Source organism: Branchiostoma belcheri, unplaced genomic scaffold (assembly GCF_001625305.1).
Source record: "Branchiostoma belcheri isolate BF01 breed outbred unplaced genomic scaffold, Haploidv18h27 scaffold87, whole genome shotgun sequence".
Taxonomy (NCBI): Eukaryota; Metazoa; Chordata; class Leptocardii; order Amphioxiformes; family Branchiostomatidae; genus Branchiostoma; species Branchiostoma belcheri.
In genome coordinates this window covers 1,282,385-1,295,423 of record NW_017804542.1, presented here as the reverse complement: position 1 = coordinate 1,295,423, position 13,039 = coordinate 1,282,385, and the positions used below count along the sequence as shown (strand labels likewise).

The following is a 13,039-nucleotide window of genomic DNA, read 5'->3' as shown; positions in this document are numbered from 1 at the left end:
AAATATTTCTCAGGAACCCTTACAAGACCCTACCACCTTTGGTATACAGACTTCAAAAAACAAAGGTTCGAGTAAAAAAAGTTTTAGTTTTAGCTCCTGGTTATCTATCTACAACATCGCTTGTGAAAGTAAACGTAGTGATTTCACTACTGCACTGTAACACTGTGGATTCGCTACTAGCGGGAAAGTTGTAACACTTTGAAACAATTACAACATTCTGTACAATTTCTTCAATGTCTCCTCTTATTGTTGCATCTTGGCATTGCGATGTCGTCCCTGTGGCTATTTAGGACTCCTCATGTCTTGGCCAATGAAAACTCGTCTTGGCATTGTGACATCATCATTATTGTGGCCAATCAGACCCTCTATTGTTTCAGCCAATCAAAACACATCTTGGCATCATGATATCACTGCGGTGGCCAATCAGAGCCACCCATGTCTCAGCCAATGAAAATAGTCCACCTCCTGGCCAATCACGGCTCTTAAGAAGGCGGTACTCATTGCTGATTGGCTAACAACATCCACCGTCTGATTTTACAGCTTATTTTATACACGAGAGCTGTTTAATAGTAGTAGGCAAGTCCTGGAATTTCCCAGGACAAAATCCACTTTGTGACGGCGAGAACACTTCACGACATTGTGCGGAAACTGCTACTACATCTACCGAAGACGACGCTTGTATTTCGGGACGCTCGACGGTCCTCATTATCATCATCATCATCAAGGCCACAGAGCCTGATAATTCATTCATTGAATTTTATATGTACAATTTGGGTGTCTATAATAATTCATTGATTCTGACACCGATTCATTCTGATAAACAACAGAACACTGCAGACAGGACCTCCATGTTACCCCTGCGGAAAAAACCTCCCTCACTGATTCATTTCTTCCCTCTGTTCACAAAACTCCCCTCCGAGGCTTCCCTAATTGCGTAGATACAGGCACCGCTTTATGATATGTTGACAAGACAGAATTCACAATGTTCAGTTGGGCCAGTCCAATTTAGTTCGTCGGTTCTTGCTAGACTTTATAAAAAAAATTATGCTGGACCAGAAATTAAACATGAAAACAGAGTGAGGGGAACATCTGATACCTTTGACCCAGTGTTGGCGTCACACTTCAAAAAAGCCGTGTGACAAGCCTCACTGGGTCAGTCTACTGAGGAAGACCAGAGGGACTGGTCGAAGCTCTAGTTCAGAGAACTTTGTGTTGCACCTAAAGTTTTAACTTTAAATATATGGATACCTTGGTACACAGAGTTTCATGGAGCGAACTCCAGTAGTCAGATTCAAGTTTTCCTCTCAACCTTCTGTTTTCATCTTGCAAAATCTTTACTGAAAACGTCTGAGAACCAAGGAAATAAATTGGGCTGGCCTCAGGTACATTTGCATTAACCAGAGCGACTCAGCAAAACAGCAAATTCCTGCTGCTGCCATGACAACCTGAAAGAAGTGCGATTTTGCTTTTCCACATCCACTAAATGTTTCAGTGCTAAGATCGAGTTTCTATCATGAAAACTAAGGAAAAATAACTCTTGAATGCTAAGAGAATACCTTAAGTATAAACTTCTAAGCTCATTAAAAAAATCTTACAGTAAAAGACTCCATGTCAACAAAATGGTTATTAATAAGTAGGTTAATAAAAAGGTTAACAAGAAGAACTAGACTAAGTATTAAAATATACCCTATGCTAATTTTATGGTGAGAACTACATGTAAGTTCTCGAAAACCTCCACCTGAACTTATAATTCTGCAGACTTTGGTGTAGGTTGGCCTGTTCTGGTGTATAACTTTGGAGACTCTACAGCCAGAAGGAAGCCCATTTCAGGCTCCCACATTCAACATTGCATGATAGATTGACTATTATGTACACTACAGTCCTCCAGGCCTGTGCTGAGCCTGGGTTGGAGACTATTGTTGAGTCGGTGGCTCGTCCGGAGGCTGCTGTCTGACCCTGCTGTTCCTGCGCAGACCCAGCATGTTCTGGAAACCCGACTTCACCGACGACCACCTCTGCAGACACATGGGGGATACAGGACGGAAAGAAATTAGTCTACATACCATGAAGATTCATCTGTGTTGGTAGTTACAGGTAGCCTGGGTGCCATCCCCAGTAGTATTCGCCCGCTAGCTTACAACTGGCAGTGGTAGCTAGCGACATTATAGAGCGTGCAAATACTATTGGGGATGGCACCCAGGCTAAGTTACATGTTTAGAGTGAAAACTTTTGATCCAACACACTCAACCGTGACGGGGGCAGACATCGTCTACCAGATACCTTGTACCATCAGACTTCAAAGAAGCCATGTGACAAGCCTCACTGGGTCAGTCTACTGAGGAGGACCAGAGTGACTGGTCGAAAGCTCTAGGTCAGAGAACTTGCTTGTGTTGGATCTAAAGTTACCTATGCATACTTCTTAACGTTTCACTAAGTGTTGTGTCACTGGTATATCCATGCTGGTAGAAGTCAGTGTGACACTGTGGCTGTAACAATGTTCAAGGAATTTATCTATTGCCAATGAACATCTATGTCTGTTTTATTCACCCAGGTTGGCCCATTATAGTGACGTGGTATTACCGTACTGTTTTACACAACTACAATGTACACATAGAGATACATACATTACATACATGTACATGTATAACAATAATGTACAAGAGAAAAACATACACAAAACTTGCCGGTTTTACCCAAGCCACATCACTTTCAAGTGGTCCCTTAGATAATCTTTACAAGACTTGGCATTAACAATCCTGTCGAGCAGAACTAAATTTATTGGTCCCCAAGGTGGTCTTCTTGGGCAAATTTGACTGTATGCTCATACACATTTATGTTAACATGAGTGATCCTCTTGGGCAGGTTTGACTGTATACTCTTATACATTTATGTTACATGAGTGGTCTTCTTAGGCAGATTTGACTGTAGGCTGCGAGCACAATGCTAGAAGCCACTTACCGTGCTACTTTGTTCGCTATGGCGAGCAGTAAGCAAAGTATGAGCAAAGGACATGTCAGACGTCACACAAAGCAACATGGCCGCTGGCAAGGATAGATCTAACATCTGACCCCTTTCCACTGGTCGCTAAGCAACCGTTGCTAAGGAACCATCATCCAATTCGTGTGCCCTTGATTTCATAATTGGGATGAGATGCAAGATGCAAAGGTATGATTTAAAAGGCAACAAAAAACACAGTACGTAAAATAATTATTCTTTGTCTACAAAATTTGTCAAATCTTTTAATAGTGGAAAGGGGGTGTTACACACAGGGCTTTCAACTTGTGGATGCCCACATATAGAGTCTGAATGTAAACACTTTTTGGCAAAGCTTCGTGGGCGAAGCATTCCTGGGTTTTCTTGCAAACTGTAGCGTATGAACACTGCAGAACAAAATGTGCAAAGTAGGTACTAAAATATACAGTACACAAAGGTTCTCAATTTGACATCCCAAGCTTTAGCAAAGCAGCAAGCTGTGGCACTTGTTTTACACTAGTACAACTGCTTAAGGAAGGCCTTTTATATTCCCAACTGCAATAATTACTGTTACAGCATAAACAACTGTGATTATCATAGCTTTGAAAGCAATGAAACACACTGCAACAAACCACAAAGAAAAGAAGCATGGACAAAGAAAGAAAAACAAAACACAACACAGCACAACACAGCACAGCAGCACACACATTAAACGTTGTGTGTGATATTTCAATGGACCAGTTCAGATGTTGAGACCTACATGTAATGTCATGTTTCTAGACCTATCCTTGCAGCAGGCATTTTTTCAGGAAATCTCAACAATTAAAGCTACATGTACTGGTGACAAACACTGGCATGAGATGTAAGCTTAATTTTCATGGAATCGATATATTTTTTTGTGATGTTAACATGACGTACATTTTCATTGCTAAGATACAACAGTTACCAGTAAATCCAGTCACAGGAATTTTTCCTCTTTTGAAGTTTATCCATGTATATTCTTTGTAAGCTCCTTTCTTAATACTATGCTACCCCTGACTTATGTTTCCAATGTAAGTAAGCTACATGACTTACAAAGAAAATACTATCAAGAAAATTGAGACAGAAATATTTGTAACCTTTCAAGATAGAGCTACAGAAACTGTACAAACATACAATATCTTCACTGACTGTTTGACCAATACAGGTATTTTACTTTTATATGATGTCACAGAAAAAGTAATTGCTCATTCCTTAACAAAGACTGGTGTTGGTCAGTAGGAAATTTGGGTAAGTCCAAATCTTGTGTTTAGAAATCAGAGTTCAAATCTATACAGCTGTTTTGTTTGTTTGTTTGTTTATCGTGCGTACCTTGTTTTCTGCCGGAGCTTGTGGCTTACTGGACTTCAGAATCTCTGGCCGAGCGTCGATGACTTTCTGATACCTCAGCTGCAAGGGGGGGGGTTAAAGGAGGGGGTACAAAGAGGGGGGTAGTGGCGAGGGGGGCAAAAAGAAGACGTGAGTAGACATGTAGTTTACAGGTCTTCTCTTACTAGGTCCTTCATTGAGTTGTGTTTTTGACAAAACAAGGAAAACTGAATCTTTTGTGGCATTCTTTTACAAAAGGTTACATTTAAAAATGTTATCTATGGTTTGATGTACATTACATGTGCCTCAAATGAGGAGTGCTGTCACTTGTTTGAATTATTCTACCACACAAAGTGGCAAGTCTTTAGTATAGTAACATATGTGGGTTTAGTTATATCACCGTTCATGCCTCAGATGAAACGTGAACCATCGTTCCTCACATCACATGCATCAACATGCCTGTGTACATCAGGTGTCTTGTGACCCTAATGTGTACAATACAAACTATCATCATAGACATGCTGGTTTGGCATGATAGTTTTGGCTGGTCCAAAGACTGTGACACATTGCCATACCACCTAGGCACTTCTACGCCCCCTTTATTAACAAACAAACAAACAAACAAACAAACCTGGCAGGCTCCTTCCACTGCCTTGGACAGCGCGGCGGCTGTTGGCTCACAGTGAAACACCCACACAAACAAACAAATAAACAAACAAACCTGGCAGGCTCCTTCCACTGCCTTGGACAGCGCGGCGGCCGTCGGCTCACAGTGGAACACGTGAGCCTCGAACTTAGTAGCGCTCAGGGCATGGATGTAACCAAACATCCTGGGAACAACACACGACAAACATGTAAATATCAACGCAAAATGTCAACTCTCATCAGAAGTCTACCCTATGACTGCCACATTAGCAGGTACACAGGAAAACAGTTACTCAAGCACCTGGATAGACTTTGAACTGATGCTGTATTTATAACTGTAAATGTCTTTACATTCACTGTTGTTTTTCAATGTGGCTGTCTTAGAGTACACACCAGAAAAACAAGCAAGTATCAATGGTATTATGAGATAAGGACACTGATAAAAATCGTCTTCAACAATTGTTTACACCAAATTAACATTTACATATCACATTTTGATACAAAAGCTGCAAATTATCTTATCTTTAAATATAATAACTTAACATAAAAGTAGCAAACACACTACAAAAGTTTTGCTTTCTGTTTTTTTTTCACAAAAGTGCATACACAAGCCGGTGGTGCGGATTGTAAAAAGAAAGTCGAAAATAATGAAGACAGAACGGAGTTGGTTTTCTGTAGCTTACATGTACATGTACCAGACTTCAAGCACTGGGTACTCAGACATTTGTGTGAAATAATAAAAGTTAGAGTGAGAAATTTTAATTTCTTTAGTTCCACAACCACGTGCACCCTAGAGCCCATATGGGCACATGTGTAGTCTCCACCAGACTAGCTACCGGCTGACAAATAGTAAAATTTAGCCAAATAGGGAGAATCATTTGCCAGGGAAGTTTTTCTACCATACCGTAACATTTTCCAATGCAAGAGAAAATGTTACCATTAGGCCACACCAATTTGATTTGTTGGTTCTCAGATTTTTCAGAAAAAATATGAATCGACAGGGTGAAAAAAAAATAAAAACAGACTTGGGCATCCTATGATAGCCCCAAATGGCATGATAGGAGCCATGAAGTCAACATACCAGGCTGGTTTGTACTTTTTTTTTTGGCAAATCAGAAAAAAAACGAAGCGGACGAATCCATGAACCAACAAATTAAATTGGTGTGGCCTTACTGTTTGGCCAATTATTCACCCTATTGTTGCCAAACTTTACTATCCATATCCTTAGCCAGGCCTGGTGGAGGCTAGCACATGAGCTCCATGTAGGTTCAACGGTTCAAAAACTAGGAACTGGGAGAACTCACTTTCCACTTGAGGTCAGGACATGTAAAACAAACAGTTTAGCGTCAGTAATATAATTATGTACAAGATAAAGCCGTTGGTTTATAATAACACACAACAAAATCCACTTAAACAACAAAGAATCTACTTAGCCAAATGATAAGTACAATAGCTGAAGAATGCATGCCAACAAAAAATACAGTAACTGTTACAGACAGCGTTAAAAAAAGAAAGAGAAACACTGTAGTTTAAGAGTTGACTTAATAATTCATGAGAAATATGAAAGACACTGTAGTTTCAAGGCACATTATGTTCTGTTTTCTTCACAGAATAAATGTTACAAGAAAGATTTAAAGATCTTGTAAAGACCTTAAGAAAGACCTTAAGAAAGCTAGTACCAGTAGTTTGATGTAAGATGTTCACAACGTACTTTCAAGGCACATTATTCTGTCTTCTTCATCAATAAATGTTACATTAAGACGGAAGTGATTTTCAGACCTTAAGAAAGTTGTTATCAGTAGTTTGGTCTCACACAAGAGTTACTTTGCTGGAGTAATGTCTTACTTTGCGTTCCTGCCGATCCCCAGGAAGGACAGGAAGCGAACTCTGCACTCCGTCAGCTGTTCTCTCGTCTGCAACGGAACAAAAGCATGTTTTGCATACAGTTTTTCTGAGTTAACCTGGATGGAGTCTACTCTTCAGTCCACTCAGCAGAGACGACTCAGAACTCACAACTTTTCCCTGTGTAAACAGCTTCTCAAGTCTCCCAGAGTCACCTCCCATGTAACTCAAGTTGCTTTTTGGGAGGCCAAAGTAGCATTTTCAAGTGTGTAAACACACTGAGTAACTTAGTGACTTGTCTTCTTGACTTTTACATCATCTTTCCAACTGCAGAACTCAATCACCCGAACACATAAACTGAAACCAGTGCTACCCAAAACAATACATCCTTGCCCAGAAGTAATTAACACGGCCCTTCTCTTGACAGTCAAAGCCATATACAATGAATGTAGGAGTAATTGTTACTTCGAGACATGGCCAGCCCATTCTAGCCCATGTGAATCCTGTACGTACCTCCTTGCTCTTGACAGTGACAGCATGTACCTTTTGCCTGCTTACTAACACCTTTACCAATAGGACTAAGACACTAAGAAAATGACTACTGAACTTGGCCTTGCCCTGCTGAATCCCCTACGTACCTCCTTGCTCTTGACGGTGACAGCAGAAGGAGCCACGTCCACGGTGGCCGGGATCCAGTCATCCTCGTTCTTCCTGGACACGTAGTCAATCGCCTCGTTCAGCACCTTGATACCTGCAGGGGGGAGGGGGGGGCAACAATAGTGAGAGATGTTAATAACATTGGTGCTTGACCTCACACCTGTGGAAGACTATAATACGCTTAATGACATGTACTTAATATGCAGGAAATAATATATTTGAGACGTAGTCAATGGCTTCGTTCAGCACCTTGATACCTGCACAGGGGAGGGATAACATTGGTGGGACACCTTAATAACATTGGTGGGAGACCATAGTGTTTGACCTCACAAGGTGGGAGACCATAATATGCTTAATGACAGGTACTCAACACATTTGGGATGTAGTATAATAAGCCTGAATGGGTTAGAGTTAGGATCAGGCACTTATAACTGGCTGATATGTTATCAACTGCACACCAACTTCAGCACCAAGGACAGGACAGCAACACCCAAACTGCACGGTTTGGTGTTCACAGAACTTCACACACTGTTTTGGACAGCTTTTTGACAGGGTCTTTCCAGGAACGTAGATTTTGCCCCAGGCACGTTAACTTTCTAGATACACGCAGGGTATCCAGAACTGTGCCTGAGCATGCAACTGGATACAACTTGTATTTCAACTTGAGAAGGATCAGCAGACTGATCAGACCTAAATGGTGAGTATTTCCCAACCAATACCTGAAGTGAAAGAAAGTGAAAGTTTCCTCACCTGAAGGCTTGGCCACAGGTGTGCTGCCCACATAAAGCACCTGGAAAGACGAAATGGCCTCATTCTTCGGTGTCGGGAAGTCAACTGGAAAAATACAAGAGTAGAAGATTTCACAGAGTTTTACTAACACTTAATAACAAGAGTGAATTGAATTGTCTGGAAGATAACAATAAATTACATGTACAGGTATACCCCCAAAGAATGGAACAACAGGTCATATTGTACGGCACTCATACTGTCATCACAGTACAATTTTTCTCAGAAATTTCAGATTCTACTGAATATATTCTTGTTCCCATAGAAAGCAATTCTACGTAGGTAAGATGTAAAGCTTTAGGCTCCCCAGAAATGGCCGCCATTTGTAATTGAGAAAAGCCAATTCCTCCTACATTTGTATGTCCTAGAGCTGTGACTTAACGGCATAAAATTTATCATAAAAAACATTAAGACAGAGAAATGGCCGCCTGGGTGAGTCACACAGACAGACTGGAGCCTGGGAGACGTGGAACTGTGCATGAGTCATGTCTGAAGTACAGGCTAAATCATGCAGACTGAGTTATGGCACTGGGGTGCTTTGAAGGATGTGCTTTATGTGCTTTATGTGCTTTATTAAACTCCATTAGCGACACACAAGACATACAAAATCAAGTATGTAGCTAATCTTCCTGGAGTTAAAATACAATAATACAAATAATTTTCCAGCATATTCCCAGTAAGGACCTAGTAAATTCCTCTATATTTTGCATCAAAGAGACCTTGGACACAAGTTTAGGGAAAAAGCAAAGACAGAATGAATGAGAAATTTACAATAATACACAAAATACATGTAAGTGCATGAGTCATGTCTGAAGTACAGGCTAAATCATGCAGCCTGGCAGAGATAGAGTTATGACATAGGGGTGTTTTTCAAAGATCTAATTTTCCCAGCAAGTTCCCAGTATGAATCTACAAGTTCAATGTAGTTGCTGAATTCCTCCATACATAAAGGAGACCTTGGACTAAAGTTTGGGGAAATACATGACAGAATCAACAGGAAATTCACAATAACAAATAAGATAAGAAATTTACTGAAATATTTCACAGAGGTATGATTTCTTGTTCACTTTTGTTTTCAAGGACCTAATGGTAAAATTCCTCCGTATTTTGCATATAAGAGACCTTGGACTAAAGTTTAGGGAAAATACAAAACCAAGACAAAATCGACGGGAAATTCACAATAATAAGAAAAATAAGAAATTCACAGAGAAAAATTTCACAGAGGTATCATAACGATATCTTAGATATTCTTGTTCACTTATGTTTTGGATGTAAATGGGTCTTATAATAGCAATTCCTACTTAATGTGTTACTATAGATGAAAAGGCTATTGAGGGATTTAACTGTACACAATAATTGGAGACATCCATTCCCTGTACTTAACTGATACGGATCTATAAGCTCCGGCAAATTTCTGGCTGCTAATGACTTACTGCCGAAAATCTTGTCTCAAGCTGTAAAAAGCTGAGACCCGCTGATTACATGTGCAGCTTGTCTTATAGGCCTTAGTAAGGATGGATGGTCCAACTCAGGTAAGTAAGGCCAGGCCAAGTAAATTTGTTGGTTCTTTAATTTGAATGCTTCATTCTTTTCTTAAAAATAGTTAGAGTTTTAGGTTCTGAATCAACTCCAAAATGCTGAAACTTGGGCAACAACAGTTAATAAGGACTGTGCTTGTCTTCCTAGTTCTTACAATTTTTCCATCTATCAATGCATTGGTTTGACTAAAAGTTTAACATTCATTGTTCGAATCACAAACCAGTCTGATATGTCGATTTTATGGCTCCTATCATATTATAGAATTTGGGGCTATAGGATGTCTAGGCCTGCTTTTTATCCTCCCTGATGCTTCCATATTTTCTTCTGACAAAATAGAGAACCAACAAATCAAATTGGTGTGGCCTTGCTAAAGCGTGTAAGACATGAGCATTTTAGGGTTGATTCAAAACCAGAATCCAAGAACTTAATTAAGATGTTGGGGCAATATGGGGCTATCATAGGATGCCGAGGCCTGCTTTTTTCCCCTGACAGTTCATATTGTCCGACAAACCCAAGAACCAACAAATCAAACTAGTGTGGCCTAATCACGAATGCTCCGGCCGGTAATGAAAATTTGTAGCGTCTTCTGGGAGCCCTCGCCTCCCAATCACCGTGGTAACCATAACTCCGCCCGCCGCGCCCATCTGGGCTTCCCGGGAAAATTGCCATCGATTTCCCGTAATCGGAACCAGGCAGCTGATGGAGGGGGCGCCGGGTCAGAGGTCAGGTTCCCAGGAGTTTATATTCCTGCTGACACGGCGGATTCTGGGGGCAATGAACTCTGGAGACGAGTTTGTGGGGTTTAAAATGGTTTATGCTACTCTCCTAGAAGAGGTTTATGCAAGTTTATCAGGCATTCTTTTATGTACCGGTATCTTTTTTTTCACCAGCTTTAACAGTGACACATTAGATACTTCCCTGCCAATTTGATGCTGTCTTGTATCCAGGAAATTACAGATCTGTTAGGAGATGTAAGTTTGTGGGACATAAAAACCGTCCCAGCAGATGTGAGAGCTGTTAGCTATAACAGAATTGGCAGAAAAATATGGATACTTGGACACTAAAAATGGAGGATGTAAGCCCTGTAGAAATTTCACAGAGGGAAAATTTTGACAAAAGGAATGATAGAAAAATATGCCAATTGGACATCTTCAACTTGGAAACTGCAAGGCATGGAATACTGCTGTTAATGCATGCAGTTTCAATAGTCCTGATGTGATGAAGTTTTTTTTGTTTTTACTAACATTTAATTGGAAAACAAGACTTGAGGTGACTTCTATGTAAATTTCAAGAACAGAAGAATCTTCCTCACAGAACACATCTGATGTCCCAACAGTAACAAGTTGACCTCTGCCTGCCCCGGTAAAACCAATCTCCCAGTACTTAGACTGTGGACAGGAGTAAAGCATTTGTCTGCCCAACACAATCAGCTGGGCCATTACTCAAGCAGTAACGACCACTTTCCTGCTAATCTGTTTCCTTACAAACACTTTCACTTGTCACGTTGATGAAGGTTAGACATCCAGGTAAACGATACTCGTAAGAAAATTCAAACTCTACTACTGGATCAGTTAACGGATTTATTTCCGGACGTTTCGAGTGACATCCATCACTCTTCTTCAGCGTCACAAATGAACAGAGAACCGATTCACTCTTATATACAAGTAACTAGAAAAAACGGTTAAACAACAAGGTCCGTAAGAAGCTTTATCATGTAAAAGAACGGTTCACTCAATGTACAGGAATTAGAACTAGAAAAACCTGTTCAACAACCGTAAAAGTCTTTGTCATGTAAGGAAGGTTCCTATGGTAAGAATTACCATAGGAGCGCATCTACAACCCCACCCTGAACAGGAAGGGGGGACTGCGCATAGAACTCTCAAGCACTTGGGATCCCGCCCTGCCACAGCCCAAGGGACAGTAACATTTCCTATGGTAATTCTTACCATAGGAACCTTCCTTACATGACAAAGACTTTTACGGTTGTTGAACAGGTTTTTCTAGTTCTAATTCCTGTACATTGAGTGGACCGTTCTTTTACATGATAAAGCTTCTTACGGACCTTGTTGTTTAACCGGTTTTTCTAGTTACTTGTATGTAAGAGTGAATCGGTTCTCTGTTCATTTGTGACGCTGAAGAAGAGTGATGGATGTCACTCGAAACGTCCGGAAATAAATCCGTTAACTGATCCAGTAGTAGAGTTTGAATTTTCTTACGACTTTCACTTGTCTCTTCTTACAGGAACTTTCACTTTTCTTAATCTGTCTCAATGTAACCCTTTCACATTCTTCTTAATCTCTATTTGTTTATTAGAGACACTTTTACTAATTCTTTCTTAATCTGTCTCCCTGTAACACTTGAATTCACATTCCTCTTAATCTCTATTTCCTAATTATAGACACTTTTACTTTAATTTTCTTAATCTGTCTCCTTGTAACACTTCCGATTTCCTCTTAATCTCCATCTCCTTACAGAAAGTTTACTTTTTCTTAATCTGTCTCCTTGTACCACTTTGGAACTCACGTTCCTCTTAATCTCTATCTCCTTATTGTACCCACTTTTACTTTTTCTTAATCTGTCTCCTTGTACCACTTTCACTTAATTTCTATTGTAACATTTCATGGAACTGTAGCAAAACAAACTGAGTCCATGTTGTGATGTGTGACAATGTGGCGCTGCCATGATGCTTGTCAAATGAAAAATGGTGCAGCTATAATATAAATATATTCGCATGTATCCAAATCTAAAGCACAACAATGTGGCAACAATTGTAACAAAAAACAAACCTTTCTCACTGCCTGCTTCTAGCACAGCTGAAAGAAATGAAAAACAAAACAAATATTGGTGGAGTGATGCGCACAAGAAAAACGTGATACTATCAAACTGGTGACTAGCAGTGCTGGAAGACTACTGGGCACATAATCTATAATAGTAGAAAACATGCTGATTATAATGTAACATCTATGAATAAACTAAGAGTTACATGTACATGTATGTTCACATAGTTTCTAAAACATGATAATGGTAAAGAAAATGTTGAGACATCAGCAAAATTTGTGCATGACACAGAATTGACAGCAGTGTAATACACAACATCAGGAAACAAGAATGTGCATGGAATATCTGATGCAGTTGGAGGTGCGCTGACCTTGGTTGGCCTGTGGCAGGGCCTCTCTATTGTTCTAGAACTCTATGTTACTTGTGTCATTTAGCCCCTGTACACTTGAAGAAGCCACACAGGCAAAACCGG

At 40.2% G+C, this 13,039-nt stretch overlaps 1 protein-coding gene across 1 annotated transcript in view; it reads right to left on the bottom strand.

The window, feature by feature from the left end:
• Nucleotides 1–1,115: 1,115 nt before the first annotated feature.
• LOC109487263 (amyloid beta A4 precursor protein-binding family B member 2-like) overlaps nt 1,116–13,039 on the bottom strand; it is a 121,567-nt gene continuing 109,643 nt past the window's right edge. The window contains exons 12-19 of the mRNA XM_019791242.1: nt 12,576–12,602; nt 8,215–8,298; nt 7,446–7,558; nt 6,811–6,878; nt 6,270–6,275; nt 5,042–5,150; nt 4,324–4,401; nt 1,116–2,015 (exon numbers count right to left, since the gene is read on the bottom strand). Coding sequence (XP_019646801.1) covers nt 1,914–2,015; nt 4,324–4,401; nt 5,042–5,150; nt 6,270–6,275; nt 6,811–6,878; nt 7,446–7,558; nt 8,215–8,298; nt 12,576–12,602 — 587 coding nt within the window. The 3' untranslated portion in view covers nt 1,116–1,913. The remainder of the gene's footprint in view (nt 2,016–4,323; nt 4,402–5,041; nt 5,151–6,269; nt 6,276–6,810; nt 6,879–7,445; nt 7,559–8,214; nt 8,299–12,575; nt 12,603–13,039) is intronic.